At 40.6% G+C, this 25,322-nt stretch overlaps 1 protein-coding gene across 1 annotated transcript in view; it reads right to left on the minus strand.

The window, feature by feature from the left end:
- CNTNAP5 (contactin associated protein family member 5) overlaps positions 1 to 25,322 on the minus strand; it is a 449,251-nt gene that overhangs the window by 313,834 nt on the left and 110,095 nt on the right. Inside the window, exon 9 of the mRNA XM_047770224.1 lies at positions 5,788 to 5,894. Coding sequence (XP_047626180.1) covers positions 5,788 to 5,894 — 107 coding nt within the window. The remainder of the gene's footprint in view (positions 1 to 5,787; positions 5,895 to 25,322) is intronic.

Here is a 25,322-nt window from a genome sequence, read left to right on the forward strand (position 1 = left end):
AAGGGCAGTCCTACCCATGAGGAGACACAGGGAAGATGACAAGTACTTGGATTACTTCCCAAGTCCCCTCAGTGTGTGAGGAACTGTCATTTGCATGGTTACTGACAAGAGATGTGCTTTCAAAAGGTCCTTACTTGTATGATTAAGTACAATTCTGTGGAGACATTCTTATTCCTGTTGTATATTTCACCTAAAGGACAAACACTTTTTCTTCCTCTAAAACTCACTGTCAGAGTCAATAATCATTTCCATTTCAATATGCAAATATTATAGTACAAACACATGTAAGATAGTTTTATAAAATACAGTAAACAATTCTGCCTTAGAACATGAGACAAGATCTCAAAATATAGTGATCAGAATATAAAGTGTAGCAAGATGGTAGGAAAGCCTGTTGAAATATGAATCAAGATCCTTAAAACAATTCACAGTCCTTCCCTCAATAATGCCATTTCTAAGCCTATTTGAAGAAAACAGTTGATCATGTGGGGTTAAAAACTTAAGCACAAAATTCTCACTGTTGAGTTGGTTATAATAATAAATATTTGGAAACAACATAGGGCCCCTCACCACCACTGCCCCCCAAAGATTAAAATGGTTGAATAAATACAAAAAGAGTCATTAAACAGACTATTTGTCAGGTAGTCATTAAAGTGGTATTTATAGATACTGAAGTAACATGGGAAAAGCTTGGGTAATAAAGGGAAGTGAGCTCAGATTTCCCCTAGGGGAAATGTATCGTGGGAATACCATTTGGGCTTCAGGAATGAATGAAAAGAGCTATTTATTTTCCCATTCTCGAGCCAGGCAAACATCTTCATTGTCCCAAAACACAGCGTATATATTCCTACCTTTAAGTCTTGTCTCTTGCCAGCAGCCCTCTTTACAACAGGCTTCCCTAGTCCTTACACCTATTTTCATGTTAGCTGTCTTTCAAGTGCTCACTCATCCTACATCCTCCCAGGATGGTTTCATGATCGTTCTCCCACACAAAACCCTCTCACCTCACAGTCCTCCAGAACTGCAATCTCTACCTGGTGTCACAATATCCTAGTTGGTCTGCAGCAATCGGAAGGATGATGGCAACCTTATTGATGTCCCATCACTAAGTTCATATACAGAGGTTTTCAAAATGTCTTACTTGTTTGAGAAAGGAGATAAGACATGGGGCTTTTTTTTTTTTTCATATGATTTTCTGTCCCAATAGATTGAATATAGTTCCCTATGCTGTACAGTAGGGCCTCATTGCTTGTCCATTCTAAATGTACTAGTTTGCTTCTATCAACCCCAGTTTCCCATCCATCCTGCTCCCTCCCCCCTTCCCCTTGGCAACCACAAGTCTGTTCTCCATGTCTGTGAGTCTGTTTCTGTTTTGTAGGTAGGTTCATTTGTGCCATATTTTAGATTCCAGATATAAGTGATATAGTATTTACCTTTCTCTTTCTGACTTACTTCACTTAGTATGATAATCTCTAGCTGCATCCATGTTGCTACAAATAGCACGATTTCCTTATTTTTATGGCCAGATAGTATCACAAGGTCTTAATCTATTCATCTTTCTTTCTTTCTTTCTTTCTTTCTTTTTTTTTTTGGCTTTATGCCTTTTCTACGGCCTCTCCAGTGGCATATGGAGGTTCCCAGGCTAGGGGTCTAATTGGAGCTGTAGCTGCCGGCCTACACCAGAGCCACAGAAACATGGGACCCGAGCCGCATCAGCAACCTACACCACAGCTCACGGCAACACCGGATCCTTAACCCACTGAGCAAGGCCAGGGATTGAACCCACAATCTCATAGTTCCTAGTCGGATTTGTTAACCACTGAGCCACAACGGGAACTCCAATCTATTCATCTTTCAATGGACATTTAAGTTGCTTCCGTGTCTTGGCTGTTGTGAATAATGCTACAATGAACACTGGGATGCGTATATCTTTTAAAGTGTGGTTTTGTCTGCATATATATACCCAGAAGTGAGATTGATGGATCACATGGTAAATCTGTCTTTAGTTTTCTGAGGAACCTACATACTGTTTTCCAAAGTGGCTGTACCAGTTTACATTCCCAACAGTACAGGAGGGTTCCCTTTTCTCGGTACCCTCTCCAGCATCCGTTATTTGTAGATGTTAATGATGGCCATTCTGACAGGTGTGAGGGGGTACCTCATTATAGGTTTGATTTACATTTGTCTAATAATTAGTGATCATCATCTCTTTTTAAATAGGATGTTTTGAACAAAATGTGTTTGAAAAGTAACTTGCTTACCAAGTCCTTTATGTGTCATTAGGCAAGGAAGAAAGGGATGATGACATATCTACCTTGTCAGCAACCTCCTACGTTTAATGACTGGGGGTTCCCAATTTGCCATTCCTTAGAATTCTTCACACCCTCCTCCCCAGACAGACCCATCTCTTATCCACAAAGCTGGACAGAAAAAAGTGAACCCTTTCTGTTCTACACGACCCTTTTCGGTTCATATTTACTAGAAAGCACCAAGAATGAAAAACAAAACCAAATCTGAAGGGCTTGAAAAGACAAAAGACCAATACTCAAGAAATTGTTTTTCAATATTATTATAAATGTCTTATAACTCTAAAGATCTCACAGTGGCTATTCTGATTGTCGATGACAGTTTCAAGAAAATAAACCCCAGCCCACAAAGGCACTGGCCATTTCCACACAAGCAGGGCTGTGAACTCGCTTGTTTCACTTTTACCTGAGGGGATCCTACATGCTGTCTCCTGTAGTTTAGCATCTCTGATTTCTTTCTTTCTTTTTTCTTCTTCTTCTTCTTCTTTTTTTTTTTTTTTTTTTGATTTTTTAGGGCTGCACCTGCTGCCTGAGGAGATAGCATCTCTGATTCCTGATGCCCCACATTTAGGGCACATTTTTTTTAAAAGACAGACAAGCTTGGCTTGATTTACTCATTTTATAAATCTGACTCAAAACAGTGGTTCTCACCCAGTTGAGGGAAGGGGAGGGATTAGTTAGAGGGAGATGAATTCCTGAAATGCACAGATATCCAAGGTATGTGCCAAACGTCACAGCCACCCACACACCTCTGATTTGTCCTGGCTGGGTGCCCAGATGGGAAAAAGGGAGTTAGCAGTGCTGCAGCCCACGGTATAGACACTGAGTGATTTCACAAAAAAGGGGGGTGGACAGGTGTTAAAAAAATAGTATTTTTAAGGCTTGGTATATTGAATCTCCTACTCATCAACTTTGACAGCTTTCCTTAAAAAATCAGCACCTAACTTCCATCGACTTTCAAGTTCACACTTTTTTTTATCAAGTTAGAAATCTATTTTTAGCCTGATGGATGGATAAATTTCAAGGAGTAGCACATCCATACAGATGAACTTCTCAAAATACTGTTAAATTACTTTAGGAGAAAGTGAAAAGAAGAAGCTTTAAAAATCATACAATTATTGCCATGTGATTTGACCTATATTTGGATACTTTTGACTTAAGTCTTCAAGTTTGTCTCATCCCAGTACTAACTTGATGGCCAGTCTGGTTGCCTCTAGACAGAAGCATTGACAGTGTGATCTAAACAGCCTTGTGTATGTCCTACAATGTATTTGTACAATTATACACTGTTCTTGGCTATTTAGAGATAATATTTCTGGAACCAGACTCAACAGACATAGATATTTCTTGAGAAACTTAAATAAAACCATGTCATTTTAGCCTTAAAATCGTCCACACCATATTACTAGTTTTCCTTTATAGGACCTGGGAGAAAACTGAGCTTTGGAGTACTAAATCATGTCCTTGTTCAAGTACAAGAGCTTGTTAAAATTTAAACCTGAGCCCTCTCGGTTCAGTTCTCACAGATCCAAATAACTAAAGAGAAAATTTTAAATGTGATATACCATGAAGAAGCTAGGCAGTGTCTTTCACTTCCACAGGTAACTAAGGGGAGTAATGTCATCCCATGATAGCCACTGGGCTGCCTCTTCTCTGATTTGATTCGACTCTTCTGTGGTCATCATTGGTGAATGTTCCCTTCCCAGTTGTACAGGAAGCCACAGAATGGCTGAGAGCATGGATGCTGCTCATCCTGGACCAGAGTGTCTGATTTTAGCCCAGCTGGAACCTACTGATCCTTTTATTTTTTTTTTCCTTTTTTTGCTTTTTAAGGCCACACTCACAGCATATGGAAGGTCCCAGTCTAGGGGTCAAATTGGAGCTATAGCTGCCAGGCTACACCACAGCCTCAGCAATGCAGGATCCATGTAGGCCATGTCTGTGACCTACACTGCAGCTCATGGCAATGCCAGATCCTTGACCCACTGAGCGAGGCCAGGGATCCAACCCACATCCTCATGGATACTAGTTGGGTTCTTTTCGCTGTGCCACACAAGAACTTCCTACTGATCCCTTCCTTAAGCAAGGACTTAAAAAACACAGGTGAGATTTCCCCGAGGGATAGTCTCCCCATAGTCCTTAGAAAAGCCCCAACCTTGGCTTGGCTCTTACATGGTTCTGAAGGCCCTACTCCCACCCCTCTACCCTCTAAGTCAATTTCAAAGTTTACATTCTCCATGAAATCTCCTACAGCACTAGCCAGCACCTTCCCATTATGTCTTTGTCAATTAAACATACAGTTCACTGTGCACAGCCTGACATACAGTTCTCTGAATGGCAAACCTCCATTCTGTCATTGTTTTTGTTTGGTGACCCCAACGGGACTGTAAAACTATAGAAATTGGGGCTCATGTTCTTCCTTTACTTACACTCCTCACTCCTTATTCTTTGCAGAATGTACGTTGCCTCACTTCCTTACCACTTACTGTCAGCACTCTCCAGCCATGTGAAACTACTTGCAGCTTCAGTTTCCTTTTTCTTTTTCTTTTCTGCCACATTCCTACCACAAGATCAGCTCAAACCTTCTCTCTGAATCCTCCCTAACATAGACATGGAAGCCAGTATCAGTACTCAGCATCATTATGCTGGTTCTACTGTCCCAGATCCCATGATAAGATGACACTCCCCCCCTTCTTTTTTTTTAACCTTTATTTATATGTATATTTTTTGACTGTACAGCATGGTGACCCAGTTACACTTGCATGTATACATTCTTTTTTTCTCACATTACATGTTCCATCATAAGTGATTAGCAGAGTTCCTAGTGCTACACAGCAGGATCCCAAAGGCTCAGGTCTCTGCTATGGCATGGGTTCAATCCCTGACTGCTCCCCGCTTCCTGAATCAAGGTGCCCACGGGACCTTAATTTGCCCAGTGGAACATGAGTGGACATAATGTTCGCCACTTCTGGGTAGAAGCTGTGCTTCCATGTCCTGCCATGGCAACATTCCCAATGGATGATGGAGTCTCTGCCAGCCTCCCAGAGAGAACACCGTGGAAGAGGGTCCCCTGTGGACCTGTGATGTGCATGCAAAATAAGCAGAACACAACTGCTCGACACTTAGGCACCAGAGAAGCAGGTCATTTATTGCAGCAGCATGAGGTGACCCACCTAGACAAGGCCAATGACTCCACAGCTTTCCCTGGTGTGCCTATAGCACCTTGTCCTGCCTCTGCCTCAACTCCTATCCCACTTGCTGTCTGTCTTCCTGGTAGACCCCAAGCTTCATGATGATAAGGTCTATACCCCTGCATCTTCCATGCTTACTGCGGGGTTTGGCATAGAGCATCCTCTCAGGAAAGACACCCTGGAATGAATGACTAAAGAGTGCCCACACCATGGTGAATCTATCCTGATGTTATCCCTGGTATTCCTGGACATTTGCCCATTGGACTGTGTGTCACCATGAGTCTACTCACAATTGTGGCAGGTGGCACCCACATAGCCTGTGTCAGTGCAGTTACAGTAGAAGGTCGTCCAGGACTGGGAACAGCTCCCTCCATGTTCGCAGTAGTTTGGCAAACACCTAGTGAAAGATGGAGCAAAATCAAACCAAATAAAACAAATCAGTTGAAATAAGGAGACAACCAAACGTGTCTTATATCCAACCACCTGAATTAATGGTGGAAATGAGTCTGCTGTAAGCCTCTACGTGAGTGAGACCTGAATGCATGAACATAAGAGGTGGGCCCATCTGGTGCTAATGGACAATGAAAGGCTCAGAGCTGGTTTGGGCAATTAAATTAAGCATTTCAACATTGGGGCACATTCTCATTTACTTAAAGTTAATTTGAAGTGGTGAGAATGTGTAAGGCTTTTCATTTCCCATAGGACAAAATGGACCAAGATTGTAATTTTCCTTTTTGAAAAGGTTTTGCATTTTTTAAATGAAAGGGGGAAAGGGCAGATAATTGAGGTCATAATCCTCAAGCTTCTCTTTTGGGTGATGGCCAGGAATCTATTTGAAACCACCCATGAAATTTGAAAAGATAGTACCTGCTCAGTGAACAGGCAAGGAAATTCTATAATTTTTAAAATTGCCAATGCCACCTTTTAAATGAGGCCTTTACTACTTATGATGAAGACGGTATGAGTATTCTGAAAAACATTTTCACCATACATTTTAAAAACTCTCTGAAATGTTCGGATAACTTGACCTAGTGGTCACACTTAGATGGCTCTATCTTAAGCATGTATTTCAAGATATTAAAAGTCTGTGTGTTAATTATCATTATTTATGATGATATTACAATGAATCCATGTAAGTTTCCACTAGAGAAGAATTCTCTGGAAATTTGTAATACATAATACTAAGAGGTTATCACAAAGCTACTATAAGTAATGTTAGCAAAAAGATAATAACAGGCTAAGACTGGACTAAGCGAAAATTTAAGAACTGAAGCACAGCCACAATGAAATAAAACAAACACTTCAGGAAAGACAAATGTTAAGTGTCACTCGGGCTAATGGGAGAGAATGCAATGTTCATTTCTTCTGGACAAAGATCATGGTCCTCAGGGTCACATATATCTGAGTTCAAATCCCAGCTTAGCCATTTCCTCCGCGGTGTCTCTGCCTAATTCTCTTCATCTCTTAGGTACAGGTTTTTAAATCTCTACACTGCAGACACCGTCACTACTAAGAAATAATCAGGTATCTGCCCAGTCTTCATGATGAATAAAATTAAGAGTAAAAGCAAAGACACACTCTGAAATTATTAAAAACAGTCTTTAGAGGAAAAGTAAGATTCCATGAATTCTACCAGCGACAGGGTATAAACAATGAAATTACAGATACGGTAAAATACAATCAAAGGGTTCATTGTAGAGAGCCTCTGAGAGTGTGAAGCAAGGAAATGTAAGGTGATTTACTGATGATGATCTATCCTAAATGTCCTATGGAGGTAGGAAACCCTCCAGCAATGATTGTTTCAAAGCTCAGAAACTAATATTCCTGCATATGTTCGGACAGATTATTAGAAATTTTCTGCTCAGCACAGCAAACACACAATTGTGCTGACAGGGCTTATATTTGGGAAAAGCTTATTGGTAACTCCATGGTATCCAGTTAAGGCTTGAAAACACAGGAAAAAGAGAGAGAGAGAGAGAGGGACCCAGTAATTCTGCTATCAAAGAAAATCCCACCTATCAATAAATATACAAAAAAGGGGCCCTTCCCTACTCCAAATCCTATCCTTCCTCTTGATTTCCATTTCCAGCTTAGTGGAAAAGAAACTGTGCTGTCACTTGAACTGCATGTTTCTGGGCTGTACCAGCCCCCCATCACCACCCCTGTGTTGTGGGGCTGTTGGATAAACTGGAAGCAATTGTGTCCTCATTTACAAAGTCCCAGCAAGGACCTCTGCACCTGTGTGTGCCTGATGGAAGCTGTGAGGACTCGTTGTCCTTCTTTTGCATCGCAGGGCCCCTGGTTCTGACACTGCCTCTCCTGCAGTGCACCTAGCTCAAGACCTTTCTTCTCTGAAACTGTCAAATTCTTCTTCTTCTTCTTTTTTTTTTCTTTCCCTAGGGCCACACCCGAGGCATATGGAGGTTCCCAGGCTAGGGGTCGAATTGGAGCTGTAGCTGCTGGCCTACACCACAGCCACAGCAACACAGAACGCCAGATTCTTAACCTGCTGAGAAATGCCAGGAATTGAACCCTCATCCTCATGGATGCTAGTAAGATTCATTTCCACTGAGGCATGATGGGAACTCCACTGACAAATTCTTACCAGGCATCCCTATAGCGCCATCTCTCCCCATCCCACTCCCCTTCCCCCACCACCCATGCACACCCACACACACACACTCTGTCTCTCTCTCTCTCTTTATCTCAGATCCCATGACTGACAAATAAGGGTGTTATCATTCCCCTCCCTCCTCCAGCAAAAAGTTAACTGCTTTCAAGATGGAAAGCTGAGAAAAGCCAGGTCAATAGGGACTTAGCCTACAGTTCTTTTGGTTCTGGCACCAAGAAAGTTCAGATCAGCTCCTTTTTTGATGACTGAAGCGATAAAATCAAAACTTAGAAGTTCTCATTGGCCATAAGAAGACACTTGTCTGCAATGAAAGAGAAAGAGAAAAAAAGTGCTGAGGTCCAGAATGCAGCAGGAAAGGGAGATGGAGGCAGCCCCGACACTATTTGTGTGGCTGATCCCTATTGCTTTCAAGATTAGGTTGCATCCCTGAACATTCAGAGGGTTGGCTGTTTGAATCCATCTTCGATTCTGTGCAATAACCCAAGACTTTTCTAGGAAAGCTCATCTTACTCAGGCTAGCTTGAGCTGGGATTCTCTTATTTCCAGCTAAGAATCTTAACTTCCTGTAAAACAGCATCCTATAAACACACACAGAAATGGGTATACATTTCTCCCTATAATCTTACACTTTAACATATTCTTAAAACTCAAGATGGCCAAGCTAAGTTGAACTTGGAGGGGGAGGGATCTTGTGGGATACTATAAGAACTGCCTGGGCACTTTGAACGTATTTAAAGAGCCTCACCCAGACCCCATATCATGGTGCCAATAAACTCAATTTATCAACAACAATGTAGGCTAGAAATTCATTCATTTGTGATCACTCAGAAAAAAAAAAAAAAAAAAAAAAAGAGGAGTTCCCATCGTGGCTCAGCAGTAATGAACCCAACTAGTATCCATGAGGGTGGGTTCAATCCCCGGCCTTGTTCAGTGCACCAAGGATTTGGTGTTTGCCATAAGCTGTAGTGTAGGTCACAGATACAGTTCAGATCCTGCATTGCTGTGACTGTGGTATAGGCCAGCATCTGTAGCTCTGATTTGACCCTTAGCCTGGGAACTTCCATATGCCAGGGGTGCAGCCCTAAAAAGAGAAAGAGAGAGAGTGAGATGTAGTCTAGGGAGGGGAAAAGAGTACTTGGGTAAGGAAAAATCTAATTATGTATAGAATGAGGAAAAATTAATGAATACTTATAGGGCTGCCTTAGAGCTTAGTTCATTTTGGTTCGATGCACACTATGATTAGAAAGACTCATCTGTAAAGTAGATACTCAAAATAAAAGATGCATAACCCCAATTTGCTGATTTCAAAAGGGCAGTTTTAGGGGCATGAGTTCCATATTCTCTGACCAGCTCTTTTTAACTGGTGTTTTGTTTCTTTTTTTCCTCTAAAGACAAGAACCAGGAAAGAAGACAATGTGTCAAGCTACAGAAGTGGTGAAAAGAATCCATTAAATGTGGAGGCAGTCACAATCTCAGGCATAAGGCACTGCATTCAAATTGCTGCCTTTGTTTCTGTTTTATAAATAATGTCTTTTGAATCATTTTTTATGAGTCCACATATAAGTGATCCCAAAGGATATATGTGTCTTACTTTACTCAGTATGATGATCTCTAGGTTCACCCACATTTCAAAACCAATCTTAAGGTTACCAGGTTACCATAGGGGAAACTGGTAGGGAGGTAGCAATTTGGAGGGTGAGAATAATGAATACACACTACTGTGTATACAAAATAGGTAATTAGCAAGAACCTACTGTGTAGCACAGGGAAATCTACTCAAAAGTTTGTTATGATCTATGTGGGGGAAAAAAAGAATGGGTATATGTATAATATAACTGATTCCCTTTGCTGTACACCTGAAACTAATTCAGCATTGTAAGTCAACTATACTCCAATATATTTTTTTAAATTGCTAGGAGACAATCACTGTGAACACCTATCATCTAAAATCTAATGGTATTTCATGTATAAATGAAGCAGATGGATGTGCCTTCTTGGGATGTGCAATGTTTAGCAAATGAAACTTTCAACATAAACACAGCATTTTTGTCGTAGTCATCAGGCGTCCAAGTAAGCTAGCATCGTGATGTATGCCCATGAAGACTTGGAGAGCAGGGCATACACACCTGAGCTGTTTGCCTTTTTATAAAAGCAGGGTGTGTGTGATCTGAAGGGGCGTGAAGGAGAGTTGAAGGAAAGGCAGAAACGATTTAGGAGTGGGAGGAGAAAGGAGAATGATATAACAGGGAAAGAAGTTACATACGAGTTTTATATGAGAAGGTATAATTTTCCTACAAATCAACTTCTTCGGAAAGACAAGGAGCATTGCTAGTTGGGTCTGTGCCCAAGCCAGGTAAGTCCTTTAGACTTGATTGCTAACACTTGCTAGACTTGGAAATGGAATACAGTTTTACAGGCTGAATTTAAAAAAAAAAAAAAAAAAGAACAAGATGTTGATTTTGTAATTCTGAGAAATGGAATGTCACTTTTTAAAACCAAAAATAAACCTTGTGAACCATCTGCCTGCACACAAAATTCATCCTTTGTGGGAGCACAACACTTTTGTTAGCACCTGCACTAGCCCACCTGTGGTCATGACCCCTCTTTGGCCCCTGCTCCCCCATCAGCCTCAGCACCACACCCAGAGCACCCCTAAGAACATGTTCCATTTGCTGAGCCTGAAACACTGAATGCAGTCTCTAATCCCTTTGTCTCTGTGTCTTTCTTTATCACCTTTGTGGGTACTTTCTAGTGAAAATAACAAATTTTAAGTTTCATCTTAGTCAAATATTTCTCCATAAATGTCCTAAACTCTACTAAATTGCATTTAAGTGAATCTGTTTCTTTAAAACTATCCAATCTTGGATTTTGTTTTATGTGTATGTTTTCTTTTTTGGCTACCTACCCTGCGCCATATGGAGTTCTAGGGCCAGGGACCAGATCTGAGCTATAGTTTCAACCTATGCCACAGCTGTGGCAATGCTAAATCTTTAACCTACTGTGCCAGGCCAGGGATCAAAAGTGAGCCCCAGCATTCCAGAGACGCTGCTGATCCCATTGTGCCACAGCAGGAACTCCAATTTTTTTTGTAATATGTTAGGGAAACATTTTTTGTAATATGTTAGGGAAAAGGTGTTACATCCTATAACTTATTTTTTTAATATTAGGAAGTCGTTTTTAAAATCCTTCTTTATGTTTTCTGGATATTTCTTCTCATTTTACACGTTGCCCCTCCCTGGCCTCAGCCAGCATTTCCCTGTTATGTTCCTCACTGTTCATGTGTGAGGACTACTGCCTTTAAAACACTGACATTTCTAGACCGTAAATTATGTATTTGCTGTGACCTAGAGTAACGTTCCAGAAATGCTTTTTTACATGCACAAATATATATGTAAAATTATTATCATTATTGAAATGGAGAAGGACCCTATGGTCCTTCCCCTCCTATGTCCTCCACCTGCTTTTTGTCTGTAGAAAAACTTTAGTCAAAGAATATGTTTAGGAGTTCCCGTCATGGCTCAGCAGAAACTAATCTGACTAGTATCCATGAGGACACAGGTTAGATCCCTGGCCTCACTCAGTGGATTAAGAAACCGGTGTTGCCGTGACCTGTGATGTAGGTTGCAGATGCTGCTCAGATCTGGCGTGGCTGTGGCATAGGCTGGCAGCTCCAGCTCCAGCTCCAATTCGACCCCTAGTCTGGGAAACTCCATATGCTGCAGGTGCAGCCTTAAAATTAAAAAAAAAAAAGACAAAAAAATAATATTTTTAACTATAGAAGTAAGAAAATGCAGAAGCAAAGGAAAACAACCAAGTAATAATAGTTCAGTCATTGAGCAAAGTTAGGGACATTCAGTTCCTCCTCAAAGGCTGTGGATCATAATCTGACCCATGTCCTATGAGCTGTCTTGTGGAGACTGAAACCCCCACCAGGTGGAAGAAGTTAATGACATGATGACCAGACTGTAGCCATGACAGAAGCTGTCACAGTTCTGAGAACCTGCCTCAAATAATGGGAACAAACCAACCCCAGAACTAAAGATTAACTGCACTTATAACAATCAAGATAATACTGGTCAGACACCAAGAGAAGTTGTCTAGATGAACGAATCTCCTCTTAGGCAGAAAGCTATGGAATCAAGTTAAGTCCCAGCTTTGCAGCCTGAGCAGAGCAAGCATTCACAGCCAGGTCTAGCCAATCACCCCCCACCTCCCTCATTAAATGCTGCAAAGAAAAGTGAGTGGCAGGAGCCTCTGCTCCTCTGGGACAAAGCCCATCTGGTACTGCACCACCATTCGTCATGACCCTCTATCAACCCATGTACATCTTAAGTCCCTTGTAAAAATTTAAATAAAAGGGTCTTTGTCTAAGAAAATAAGCCCAATAGTTAACTGTGTGTGCCTGAATGTCTATTTATCTACTGCAGTTATCTACACATATGCAATGTTTAGATAACATACCCCCTCAAAAAATTTCCCAACTTGAATGTATCTAAAGAAAGTCTTCTGTTAAAAGATAAATCAGTCTTTAAAATGCTCAGTATATTTATATAAACACCTATAGAATTTTTCCACACTATTAAATTTCCATCTTCTTCATTTCCCATAACAGATTGAAATGAATACAGTATCTATCCACAGGCCTCTGAAATTCCCAAATGTTCAGATAAACGGTTATCTATAAATGAGTCTGAATGAATTTACGCTCCCTGGAATTGCTTCCCTTTTTAAGAATTCTCAGGCCTTCTTTATACACTTGAAGGTCAGTTTCAATTTCTATATGCTTTCCATGGAGACAAAAGAACAAAACATTTCAATAGTCCTCAATATGCAAGCTGACTAATGTAAGCCTTTTAATGAAGCTCATACATTAAAAATCAGCTAGGTTGCGTTCGTTCCTTTGTCTGTTTGCTTTAATTAGCAGCCAACTGCATTGATCTTGTTTTGGTCAGATAGCTTTTCTGAAAGCTTTTGAAACCTACTTCTATGCCTCTCCATTCTAACAATTACTATAATCCCATTTTACCCCTCCAGTTGGATTTTCACTATAATTGAATTTTGTTGTAATTATAGCAGATGCAGACATTAAGGAATTAAGGGAATAAAAAGAAAAGTGTCAGAAGTCAGTTTTCTAAATTTTGCAGGATCTAGTTCACAGCAAGGAGTAAACTGTCAACAGTGGGTGAGAAGATCCCCAGATAAGTGAAGAAGCAATGAGGGTCAAATGTGCTTGCAAGGTACAATCAGGGGTTCCAGAAGTACTGCTGGGGTTCAAGATAGAGGCAGGCATCCACCTGTCCACTTTTCCTCCCTGAACTAGCATTTGATAGTGGATGGACAGCAAAAGGGGAAGGTCCACTCTCCATTCTGAAAACCTGAAGTTTTTGACTGAGAAATGCTCCTCAAAGGCCATTTCTTCAAAGCTCAGGACATTGCAGACCAGGAAGAATTTATCAGGGTGACCCATTCCAATAGTGTCACTAAGAGAAACAACCAGAAACCAGGAATCTAATAGCAAATCACTGCTACCTGGTTACTTTAGAGGCATAGACATGCACTCCTTTCTCCAAGTAATAAAATAATGTGTTTTTTTTTAAAAATCACAGGGGAAGAAAATCCTCCGTTAGCCTGATGTGGGTCATTTTGACTAAACAGCATCAAATCGAATGTGTCTAATCAACCCATTTGTCTCAATATCACAGAAGTGCTTCATCGGAATGGAAACCCAGCGTGAGATTTACAGATGGGTTCTGCATGTCATAGGAGATCTTGATGTAAATCATCCCCTGCTTCCCTTGTGTCGTCATGGGGACAAGACTATACTAGTGTCAGTGATGGATGACCCACTGCCCCAGCCAGGTCTCATTGGGTCTGCTCAGGCCCCTGCAGGTGGGGTGGCTGGGGAGGGCATGGCTATGCTTATTTTAATCCACTTAAATCCATGTTAACTCAGACAAGCCAGGAACATCCCCTGGCCATATGTCACTCTTTTCCTTCATGGTAACAGAGCAAGAACAAGTGAACACATGAACGTCTCATCAAAGTAGCACCATATTGTAATAGGGAAAAATAAATCTGACTGCTTATTACAGCTGTTCCTTTTCCTGTGTTTAGTCATGCTAGCTCTGCAGCTTTTGTAAAAGAATGTTGCTTAGAGCCTGAAATCACAGGAGGGCCCATTCTCAAGGCTCTGACCTGTATGAGTCCATTCAGGTAGATACATAAAGTTGAGGAATAGAGAACAACATTCTTCTTATTGGACATTAACAGGAACATCGTGAACTGACTTATGAGGACAGCTGCGAAAACAAGAGATTCCAACACCAAAAAGTCTGCAACTAACCACGCCCCATCCTCATCTGGACTTTAAAAGGGCTTCTCTGAAACCTTTCAAGGATTTGGGGGTTTTGAGGGACACAAGCCATCAGTCTCCTTGCATAGCCCTGCAATAAACATTTCTCTCTGCTCCAAACTCCATTTCGATCTGTTTGGTTTCACTGTGTGCAGGGCACATGAACTTGCATTCAGTAACATTATAGGAAGTGATAACATTGACTAGGCATTTACCTGGCTTCCATATTTATGGGGAACACACAGAGATCTCAAATTTAAAATAAAAAAGTTACACCTACTTTTAAACACTTCTGGGACGGCCTTAATGAAAAATATCTGCTATTGCTAGGCGAGATATTCAAAACTTGTATCTGCTGGAAACTACTTAACTGTATGACTATTTTATTTTTCTTTCGTTCTTTCTTTTTTTTTTTTTTTTTGCTTTTTATGGCCATACCTGCAGCATATGGAAGCTCCCAGGCTAGGGGTCAAATCGGAGCTCTAGCTGCCTGCCTTCGCTACACCAGGATCCAAGTTGTATCTGTGACCTGCACCACAGCTCACAGCAACACCAAATCCTTAACCCACTGATTGAGGCCAGGGACTGAACCCACATCCCCATAGATACTAGTTGTGTTCATTACCACTGAGCCACAACAGGAACTCCTGAATAGGATTTTCTAAATATTTAAAAACCAAAACAGAAAAGCCATGTTTAAAGGGTGCCAAGACAGCTGATTACAATCTGTGACTCCCCGCCAAGGTCAAACTGCTTCAATGTTCTCTTAGACCAAGTTTAGAAATATTTAATTGGAACTTCAACTATTACTTTAATCTGTTATAGGCAGTCCTATGATTTTACTTGGTGGAATAAAAGGATTATATTGCCCCCCAAAAAAAGGAAAGAAATAAAGAAAAACACTGGTATAATACAAGCCAAAAAGGACACACATTACCATTGCATTCATCATTCCCCTCCAGATTTTATTAGCCAGGCTCCTCCAAGGTTGTATTTTCCAGTGAAGGCTAGCATAGATCAAGACAGCCTTCATGGCTATAATCACTGCCACAGCCTCTAGGCTCCACAAATAGAGTGACCAGCCATGACACAGAGGGGCCTGGATTATCCAGGATGCTGAGCCACGTGGACATCTTTGATTTTCACTTTAAAAGTCACCCAATTGTGGAAAAAGGGAACCCTCCTACACTGTTGGTGGGAATGTAATTGATACAACCACTATGGAAAACAGTATGGAGGTGCCTCAGAAAACTAAATATAGAACTACCATATAATCCAGCATTCCCACTCTTGGACATATATCCAGACAAAACTTCCCTTGAAAAAGACACATGCACCCATATGTTCACTACAGCACTATTTACAATAGCCAAGACATGGAAACAACCTAAATGTCCATTGACAGATGAATGCATTAAGAAGATGTGGTATATATACACAACAAAATACTACTCAGCCAAATAATGCCATTTGCAGCAACATGGATGGAACTAGAGACTCCCATACTAAGCAAAGTAAGTCAGAAAGAGAATGACAAATACCATATGATATCACTTATATCTGGAATCTAATATACAGTACAAACAAACCTTTCCACAGAAAATAAGCTCACGGACTTGGAGAACAGACTTGTGGTTACCAAGGGGGAGGGGGAGGGAGTGGGGTGGTCTGAGAATATGGGGTTAATAGATGCAAACTATTACCTTTGGAATGGATAAGCAATGGGATTGTGCTGTATGGCACTGGGAACTATATCTAGTCACTTATGATAGAACATGATGGAGGAAAATGTGAGAAAAACAACGTATATACATATTTGTGGCTGGGTCACTTTGCTGTACAGTAGAAAACTGACAGAGTACTGTAAAACAACTCTAATGGAAAAAATGAAAATCATTAAAAAAAAAACACACCCCATTCAGTTAAACTTGAGCTGGTGTTTGAGAAGCAGAGGTTTAGGGAATGAACAACATGTTCTCATTTATGAGCCTGGAGACTTAGCAATGAGGGAGTGAGGGCTTTTTTCAGATTGGTCCCTTGTGCCCTAGTTGACCAGAGAGGTGACAGAATGCACTCAAATAACCCAGACTTCATATTAGAGAGCCTCGAGTTCAAATTCCAGTGTGGTCACTTTCTAGCTTTCATGATGTTTGAAATGATTTATGACTACCTGAGCTTGAATTTCCTCTTCAGTAAAACTAAGACAAAAATAATCTCAAATCATTTGAGGAATGAAAAAAGGTCTTGTAATAAGTGAGTAAGTGTGAACCTATTATTATTTTCATCTATACTTGCAGGTGGCTTGTGACACAAACCCAGACTCTTTTTTTTTTCTCTCTCTTTTCACAGGAATTAAGATTTTTTCCCAGTTGGAGGAGACAGAACTTGGGCCTGCGTGTCGCGACGCTATTCAACCTGTCTATGCAGGAATGGCATTTCAGTTCTCCTGTTAACCACAAGAACTGCTAAGAAAGGTCACAATTCATCTTTGGTCATTTAAATTATATCCATGTCCTGTTCACGTGGACAGCCAACCTGGCTTCCTGGAGAGAACCGAGCAGCTGTCACTTGGCTTTATCTTATCTGCCTCTAGAGCTTCAGAGGTAAGGCTGCAGATACCTTACCTAAACTCCACAGCCACAGACTACTGGGTGATGAGATCACTGATGGCCAAGGTGGGAGCTCCTGATTTTGACCACAGCCACTCAACATCTTCATTGGCCCTGACTTTGTGTCTGCTCTGGGAATAGGCTCTGAACTCGATTGGAGCTAAAATGCTATATGACACTTGCACATGGAGATTGTGGAAGAACAACCAAGAAAGAAAATACTCAATTCTTCCTTCCAAAAATTTTTTTCAACTTGTTGAAATTCATTATTACTAGACTTAATGAGTTAGAAAATGTATACAACTTTAATTTTTTACACTTTAATTTTACACTTTAATTTTTACACTTTAATTTTTTGTGTGTGTCTTTTTGTCTTTTTAGGGCCATACCCGCAAAATATATTGGTTCCCAGCTAGGGGTCCAATTGGAGCTGTAGCCACCAGCCTATGCCCTAGCAACAAGCTGAGTCTGAGACCTACATCACAGCTCATGGCAACGCAGGATTTTTAACCCCCTGAGCAAGGCCAGGTCCTCATGTATGCTAGTCAGTTCTGATAACCGCTGAGCCTTAATGGGAACTCCTAATTTTTATAAAAATACAAAAAATTTAACAAAAGTCTATCGGATGGGGGAAACAAGTTGGAAAATGTGGTCTAAAAGGTATTCTATTAGTGAGAAACTTAGTTGGAACTATTCAAATCCAAAATTAAAAATCCATGCCACAAAGTTCATCCTTAACTGTTCATCAATTGGACTTTTGATCCAGTTGGGTTCAGTACCGTGTTGACCTTCGGTCTATGGTGATCTCGACTACCTCTCATTCCTGTGTTTAATTTTCCCCTGCATGGCGAAGAAAAAAATTGGAAGCCACTCTGCTTTCACTCCCTCCTACTTCTATGGCAGGGACCACTAGTCACCCTTTGCAAGCTCTCTCCATGGAGCCTGAACTCTGCCTTGGAATCCCTCAGAACACCATCTGAAGCCGCATTTGCTAGCATCATGCTAGGCACCAAAATTGAAGCCTATTCCCCACCTCTAGAGCTTAAAGAAATAAACCATACATTGTGTTCATTCCCTCTTCTTCTTGAATTTCCCCTGAAATTTTTATATGAATGAAATTCTTTTATATACATGAAATACCTTTAACCTGCCCACCATTTATGAAATGACAGTCTTAGTGCTGGGTTATCACAATAATTATATCAGCAAATCAAACAAGCTCATAAGACAGCTATCACTACTCTAGGAGGGTGAGGATCACACAGGAAGCATCTTATTTAGGATTGCAGAAGTTTAAAAGGCAGACTATAACTTTACAAATCAAAAGCAGGGTCCTGGGACTTAGAATTAGAAGAAAAAAAGAGGCACAAGAACTACCTTACTGGATAAATGTTTTGTTGATAAAAGAGGGCAGGGGCGGGGGTGGGGAGAAGGCTACTTTCTACTAGGAACCTTTAGTTCTCTGTAATGTTAGCTTCTGAAGCCACCTTCTCTACAGTACTGATCACTGCCTGGTGTTTTAACTCTCATTTTATTATACTACGGGGCAACGTTTCCAAAAGTGTGTTATGCAGATGAGCAGTTCTCTAGAAAAGACAAGTTTTGTGGTCAAGTATATTTTTAACATTGTGAAGTGCATCTAATCAAGGGCTCTCGCACAGTTTATACGTGTATGCATACACACACACGTGCACAAGCGCATGCACAGACACACACTTTAGAATCCTGCAGTAATGGAACCCATTAAAGGCTTACTCCAGCATTTCTCAAACTTATTTGAACAAAAAAGTCATTTTCCATAGAACACTATTAACATTAGGCAGAACCAGGCATCTTGCTCCCCACTGTGCAGACAAAATTTGGATGAGACGATATTATGATGAGCTCAATAAGGACATTGTCTGTTTCATATGCTGACATGGTATTTCTGAAATACTAGTCCATGGATATCCTGGGGTGTCTGAGAAGTTGCAGATTCCAAGTCTTCATTGCAAATGGGCTTAATCAACATCACTCGCAATGTAGGGTCCAGGAATCTGCATTTTAAAATAGCTTTCCTGGTGACTTTTAGGCATTCTAAAACTTGAAGCTACTGCCCAAGAGCATTGGCATCAAATTATAAAATTACTTTTAACCCACTGGTAGCACTGAAAAGTGTGCTGGGTTAAAATCTGCAGTCTGGTGCGTCTTTTTCTTTGAGGCCATTTGTGCCAGTACTCAGGTAGTCAACCACCTGTCTTCAGACACACCATTAGGTGGCTTTTACCTTGGAAAGAATGCTCTCCAATCTGATAAGTACTGAAATCCAATCCTGACAAATTCATAGGACACTTAGTAGCCAGGACTGTGACTTATGCAAGCAAACATCTCAAGAAACTGGTCTATAGGACTAGAATTCCAACTCCTGAATTTACACTGAAAACTATTACTACATACAAAGGGCCCAATATTTCCACCAGATCAACCAATGTATCCTCTTCCTTTAGGTAAACTTCAGGGAGTTGCAAACTATTAGAAAGCAGGCAATTCAACCTGAAATTAGAATAGGAATAGTTCCAGGATTTCTCGGTTTAATGCTACTACTTCCTGACAGACTGACTCATCCTAACCTCCACTACTGATTCACTACTAAGTGAATTCATGTAGGTTTTATTGGTTCCACAGGGACCCTCTTCCTCCAAGTTGATGGCTGTGGAACAGGCCATGTTTATAAATCTCTCAGTAACTCTAGCAGGTATTATAATATTTGTGACAAAAAAAGAAAGGAGATTCTCTTTTCTAAAAATTGAGACACTAAAGCCTTATGGATGGTCTATAATTAGATGATAAGTTTGCTCAAAATATATCTTCACTTAGAAGACAACATTGAACTTGCCAACAGCTACAACAAAAGAATACTTGAAGTCATCAAGTCATCTTCTTAAATAATATAGTTTCTAAAGTTTTGAACAAGCAATAGTTAAACCACTGGTCTGCCAGGATCTTGGAAGAATTTAAGGCAAACAGTCATGTCTTTCTTTGTGATACAAATAGCTTTGCTAAAGGAAATATAGCCTGGGCTGGTACAATGGGCATTATATCCACCACCAGGTCTGAATTCTGAGGTCCAAACCTAGTCCTCAGAATTACTGCAGATGCAAATGAACCCACCCACGCTGCTGAATGAGGAGAAAAAATCTAAGCTCCAAGAGGACTGGCCCAAGCAGAATGTCTGGTCCTATACTACCTAATAATGTAGCCACTAGACACACCTGTCTAAATCTACATGAATTAGACCAAATAAAATAAAAATTCAGTTCCCCAGTCATAACATCCATTTTTAGAATTTTTTATGAAATTATAGTTTGATTTATAATGTTGAACATTTCAAGTTCCCAATAGCTACTAGTTACTAGGTGTTAGGCAACATCAAATTTAAAAAAAAGATCTTTTCCATTATAATACAATATTCTATTGGTCAGTTAGTATTTGATTTATTGAGGAAAAAAAATTCCATCCCCATAGGCTTTATTTATTCCTAGGGAGTAATATTTAGATCCAAGATGGTCCTTTCTTTTTGGGGGGTAAGGGGGAACAGGCCCACAGCATGCAGAAGTTCCTGAGCCAGGGACTGAACCTGTGCCACAGCTGTAACCTGTGTCACCAAGCCACAGCATTGACAATGCTGGATTCTTAACTAGCTGAGCCGTTTGGGAATTCCTGTACACCCTTTCTATCTCCTCTGTTTGAGGTTACACTGGAGAAATGGCCTGAATAATTTTTTAAGTGTCTGAGGTTAAAAAGGCCTTAATTTCTTCAGCTAAAGTAAGCTTTATCTGACTTTCCTTATTTATCATTCAGTTTTTTATCAACCTACTTTTACTTGATACATTCTTTCTTTACAAATAGCAGCATCAAGCCAGGCACAGAATAGCCAGGCATAGATGCTATGTGCATCTTCCAAATAATCCATTAAGATCTATTAGATCTTCAGTTTCACTTTCAAAGGGCAACGTTATTTCTTTTACTTACAGGTTGTTTAGGAGCCCATTAACTTCTAATGAAAATACCTGCTAAATGTATAATCTTGGAAAAGTCATTTAACACCCACAACAAACCTCAGCTCCCTTGTTTGTAAAATGAGAATAGTTTATTTTAAACTTTTTTTTTTCTTTTTAGGGTTGCACTGCAGCATGTGGAAGTTTGCAGGCTAGGGGTTGAATCAGAGCTGCAGCTACTGGCCTACACCACAGCCACAGCAACTTGAGATCTGAGCCCTGTCTGGGACTTACACTGCAGCTTGTGGCAATGCTGATCCTTAACCCACTGAGGGAGGTCAGAGACTGAACCTGAATCCTCATTGATACTAGTCAGGTTCTCAATCAGCTCTGCCACCATGGGAACTCCTATTTTAAACATTTTCATCTAACTCTCGGGAGATTTGAATAAGATAATCAGTGGAGGGGGGACCTAGCATGGCACCTGGCCTATCGTTGAATTGTACTAAACTTAGGTGAATCTGGCAAGACTGTAATGTGATGTAGAAACAAGTAAGGGGAAAACCTCAGAGGAGAAGAAAAAAAAATAAATCTTCTATATATTTTTTTTAATAAAGAGGCTTTAGATGGCGTTTGGCAAATTTGGAAGGGGCTCTCTGTTAGAAGGCGTTAGAGAACTTGACATAGCCAAATGATAATAACAAGGTTGTTTAAGTCTCTGCCAGGCACTTTGGAGAAAAAAATAAATAAATAAATAAAGGGAAAATATAGAGATAGTGATCGTGTATGGATTGTGTGGAATTCCAATCCCACTCTCTAGGCTCAAGGGAAACCTTTATTCTTCCTTAATGATTTCACTGTTAGATAAACAGCTGACACACTTACAGACACACTGGCACCTCTCAGTAGCATTTTCTTTATCCCTCTCCTTTCTAATAGGTAAATAATGCCAATTTTACAAGCTGTCCCAACTCAGCCTCCAGGAGCTGCATTGAGCTCACAGAATCCAAAGGGTGCACTCCCCCGACCCTGTTATGGAGAGCCTGGTGACAGTATTCCACAGTTACTAAAAACAGTGCATATTTTGCTGCAGCTGCCTTCCACTCAGACTCACCTCCTCCTGCAGAACTACCCCATTTTCTTTTTTTTCTTAAAGCACAAGTTTGTAATAAGGATAATGTGTTGGCATGCTTCCTTCCACTATAATATTTATAGACTGCACTGCTCAAATACATTGCCATGGTTTGTTTGTCTAATTTTACGATGGCCTTGCTAAACAAAAATCTTTTCTCTCACTAAAGCTTTGCCGAAGGAACACTTCACACAACGTGAATGGTGGCAGCTGGCACCAGCTGCTTTCATTAGGCACTCTTGCTCTTCAGAGTGAGATTTGGCATGAACCACACTGGGAAGTTTTTAAGATGAGAAAGAAGTGAAGGGCTCTAAGTCCCAAATCTTAGACTGCAGTCTCAAGAGATCAGGATGTACAAAGCTAGTAAAGATGATCAGGTTCACTCTCATTCTTGAGGCACTATTCTATCCAGCTCCAAGAGGCATGTTCAGTTTTATAAAGCTTCACACTCAGTTCATCCATAGTTACTATGAGCACATGCCGTGATCGTTCAAATGAGTCAATAAATAATTGCAAAGCACAGGCCCTCAACTGGCTACAGAGACGGACAAACCTGACTCCATATTGGATTTATTCCCTGATTTCTAACCCTTGTCTTGTGAGGCCTGTGCTGAGTCATGCCAGCTCTGCATCGTTGGTAAAAGAATGTTTCCTAGAGCCTGAGATATACAGGACAGCCCATTCTCAAGGTTCTAACCTTTAAAAGTCTAATATCTTTCCATTAATATAGAGATTAAAAGTTTTAGAACAGAAAATAACAACTGTCTTGTTGGAGGTTTATAGGAACACTGTGACCAGATCTACTTGGACAGCTATAAGAACAAAGGGTTCTGACACCAAGAAGTTTGCAACAACCAACCAACCAACCAACCACTCCCCTCCCCTTTTTGCATAATAAAAGCCTGACATAACTCTGAAAGACACTAGTCCATCATGATCTAGGTCTACAGGCCTTCTGAATACTGTCACTATTTCTTACCCCAACACCACCTCTCTCCATTTACTAGCCTCGTGTGCAGCAAGCAGCACAGGTTGGACTCAGTGACAAATTGAATACATCAATCTGTAAGCCACAAGAACTGTGGCAGGCAAAATACAGATACCAAACAGGGAACAGTCATGCATGGAAATTATATGAAACAGAGAAAGCGCCAGAGACACTTAGATAAGAAAAGATCATTGGGCACATCAGGAGCCAACAGGGAGACTTCAAAGGGTAGGAAAGTTGAACCAGCCTTTTAAAGATGGGCAGAATCTGGGCAAATAGAGCTGGGAAGGGAACTACATATAAGAGAAAGAGCAATATGTTCCTGGCGGCTGGAGTGGGGCTGGCTGCCATGGCCACTTTGAGAATGCCCTTCCTACTGCTATGTCTGCTACAGGGAAAAACAAATCTGACTCCATATTAAATGTTTCTTTTACTTTAACCTCTATATTCTATGGTTTGTTTATGCTACAAGTTAAGAATGTTGCCTAGAGCCTGAAATATACAGGAGAGTACATTCTTAAGGTTTTGACCTTTAAAAGTATATCACTTTTCCATTCATATGCAGATAAAAAGTGGAAGAACAGAGAAGAACATGTATCTTTTTGGAGGTTTACTGAAACTGTCATGACTTCCTAAGTGGACAGATGCAAGAATGAAATATTTCAACACAAAGAACTTTGCAAAAACTAACCACACCCCCAGCACCTTTAATATAAAAGAACCCTGAATTCAACATCAGGAAAGATGTTTTTTTTGGAACACTAGTTCACCATCTTCTCAGTCTGTGGGCTTTCTAAATAAAGTCTCCTTTCCTTGCCTCAACAACTTGTCTTTCAATTTATTGGCTTGTGTAGTGAGCAGTATGAGTTTGGAATCAGTCATAGGCTCATGATTCTTAGTGCCATGTCATGTGTTCTCCCATGTAAAATCCCATGCTTCCTCATCTAGCTTTCTTGCCCTAGAGCTTCCTGTGGGCAGAGAAGAAGAAGGGCAAGAAGCTCACAAGAAACTCAAGGGCATGAAATCTAGCTACACACACACACATGTATATATATTTGTATATGTATTTTCTGAAACATAGCAGATGTTCAACATTGATAGCTGCAAGGATGAATTAATACAAAGAAGATAAAGGTGGATAGGAAGGGAGAGGTGAGGTCACAGGAGACCTCTGAAGACCAGTAGGGGCATTTGAACCCTTGTGTTCAGTGCCTCAGGCTTCATCACACTGGAGGGAATGTGAAATGCCCATCCAGATCTGAATTTCACAATAGTTACAGCCATAATGAAATACGTATGGTGAGAAATGGGAGAGATGTATGAGGCAAATTGCCACTAAGAGAGTAGTTCTCAGCTATTTTATTTCCCTCCCTAAAACATGGCCCTGCATTTATGATAATTCTATCAAGAAAAGTTGTGTTAGGAATTCACTGCAATGTAAAGAATGAAATGGTTGCAAATGGAAATTGTGATGCAGTCAGGAGCTCTTGTCTTTGGGGCCTCTTCTGATGGGTCTCCCTTTGACTGTATAGCATGTGGATTTCAAAGAAATGCACCCTGGAATCACGGGCTTTAGAAGCCATGAGGATTTGCCCGATTTTTTACTGGTGTTTGGCTCTGCTCTATTTTTCAGATGTCTGCGATGTTCAAGAATTATTTAATATCACGAAAACAGTAGTAATTTGTATTACTCTCTCGACTATTTGCTCCAGTTCCTGCCAACCACATGTTCTCATTTCTTCCCCCAGTGTGTGGGACTTCTCACATCAACTGCAGCATTGCAGCTTACCGTGAGGTGAGTAAGCATGGTAATTGGAATGACCTTTAAAATGCATATTCTTCCTGTCACTTTCAGAATCTCGGGCTTTACAAAACTGCCTGCTGAAAGATCATTCCCACCTTTACACTGGTGTTTATTTTTGGTGGGCAGGCATGGCCTGTTTTTTTCCTTCCCATTTTGCTAAGTGTAGGTGTAGCCTATATGACATTAGGGATGAATTACTAGGTCAACCTTTTAGCCAAGGCAGTCAGGATGGTGGTCTGACTGGGAACTGGGGGCAGGAAGGGGGTGCTATGAGTGGCATTCCAAAGAACTCCCAGCACTCTCATGTTTTGAAAATATGTGGGGGATTGGT

This window comes from Phacochoerus africanus, chromosome 3, assembly GCF_016906955.1.
Source record: "Phacochoerus africanus isolate WHEZ1 chromosome 3, ROS_Pafr_v1, whole genome shotgun sequence".
Classification (NCBI taxonomy): Eukaryota; Metazoa; Chordata; class Mammalia; order Artiodactyla; family Suidae; genus Phacochoerus; species Phacochoerus africanus.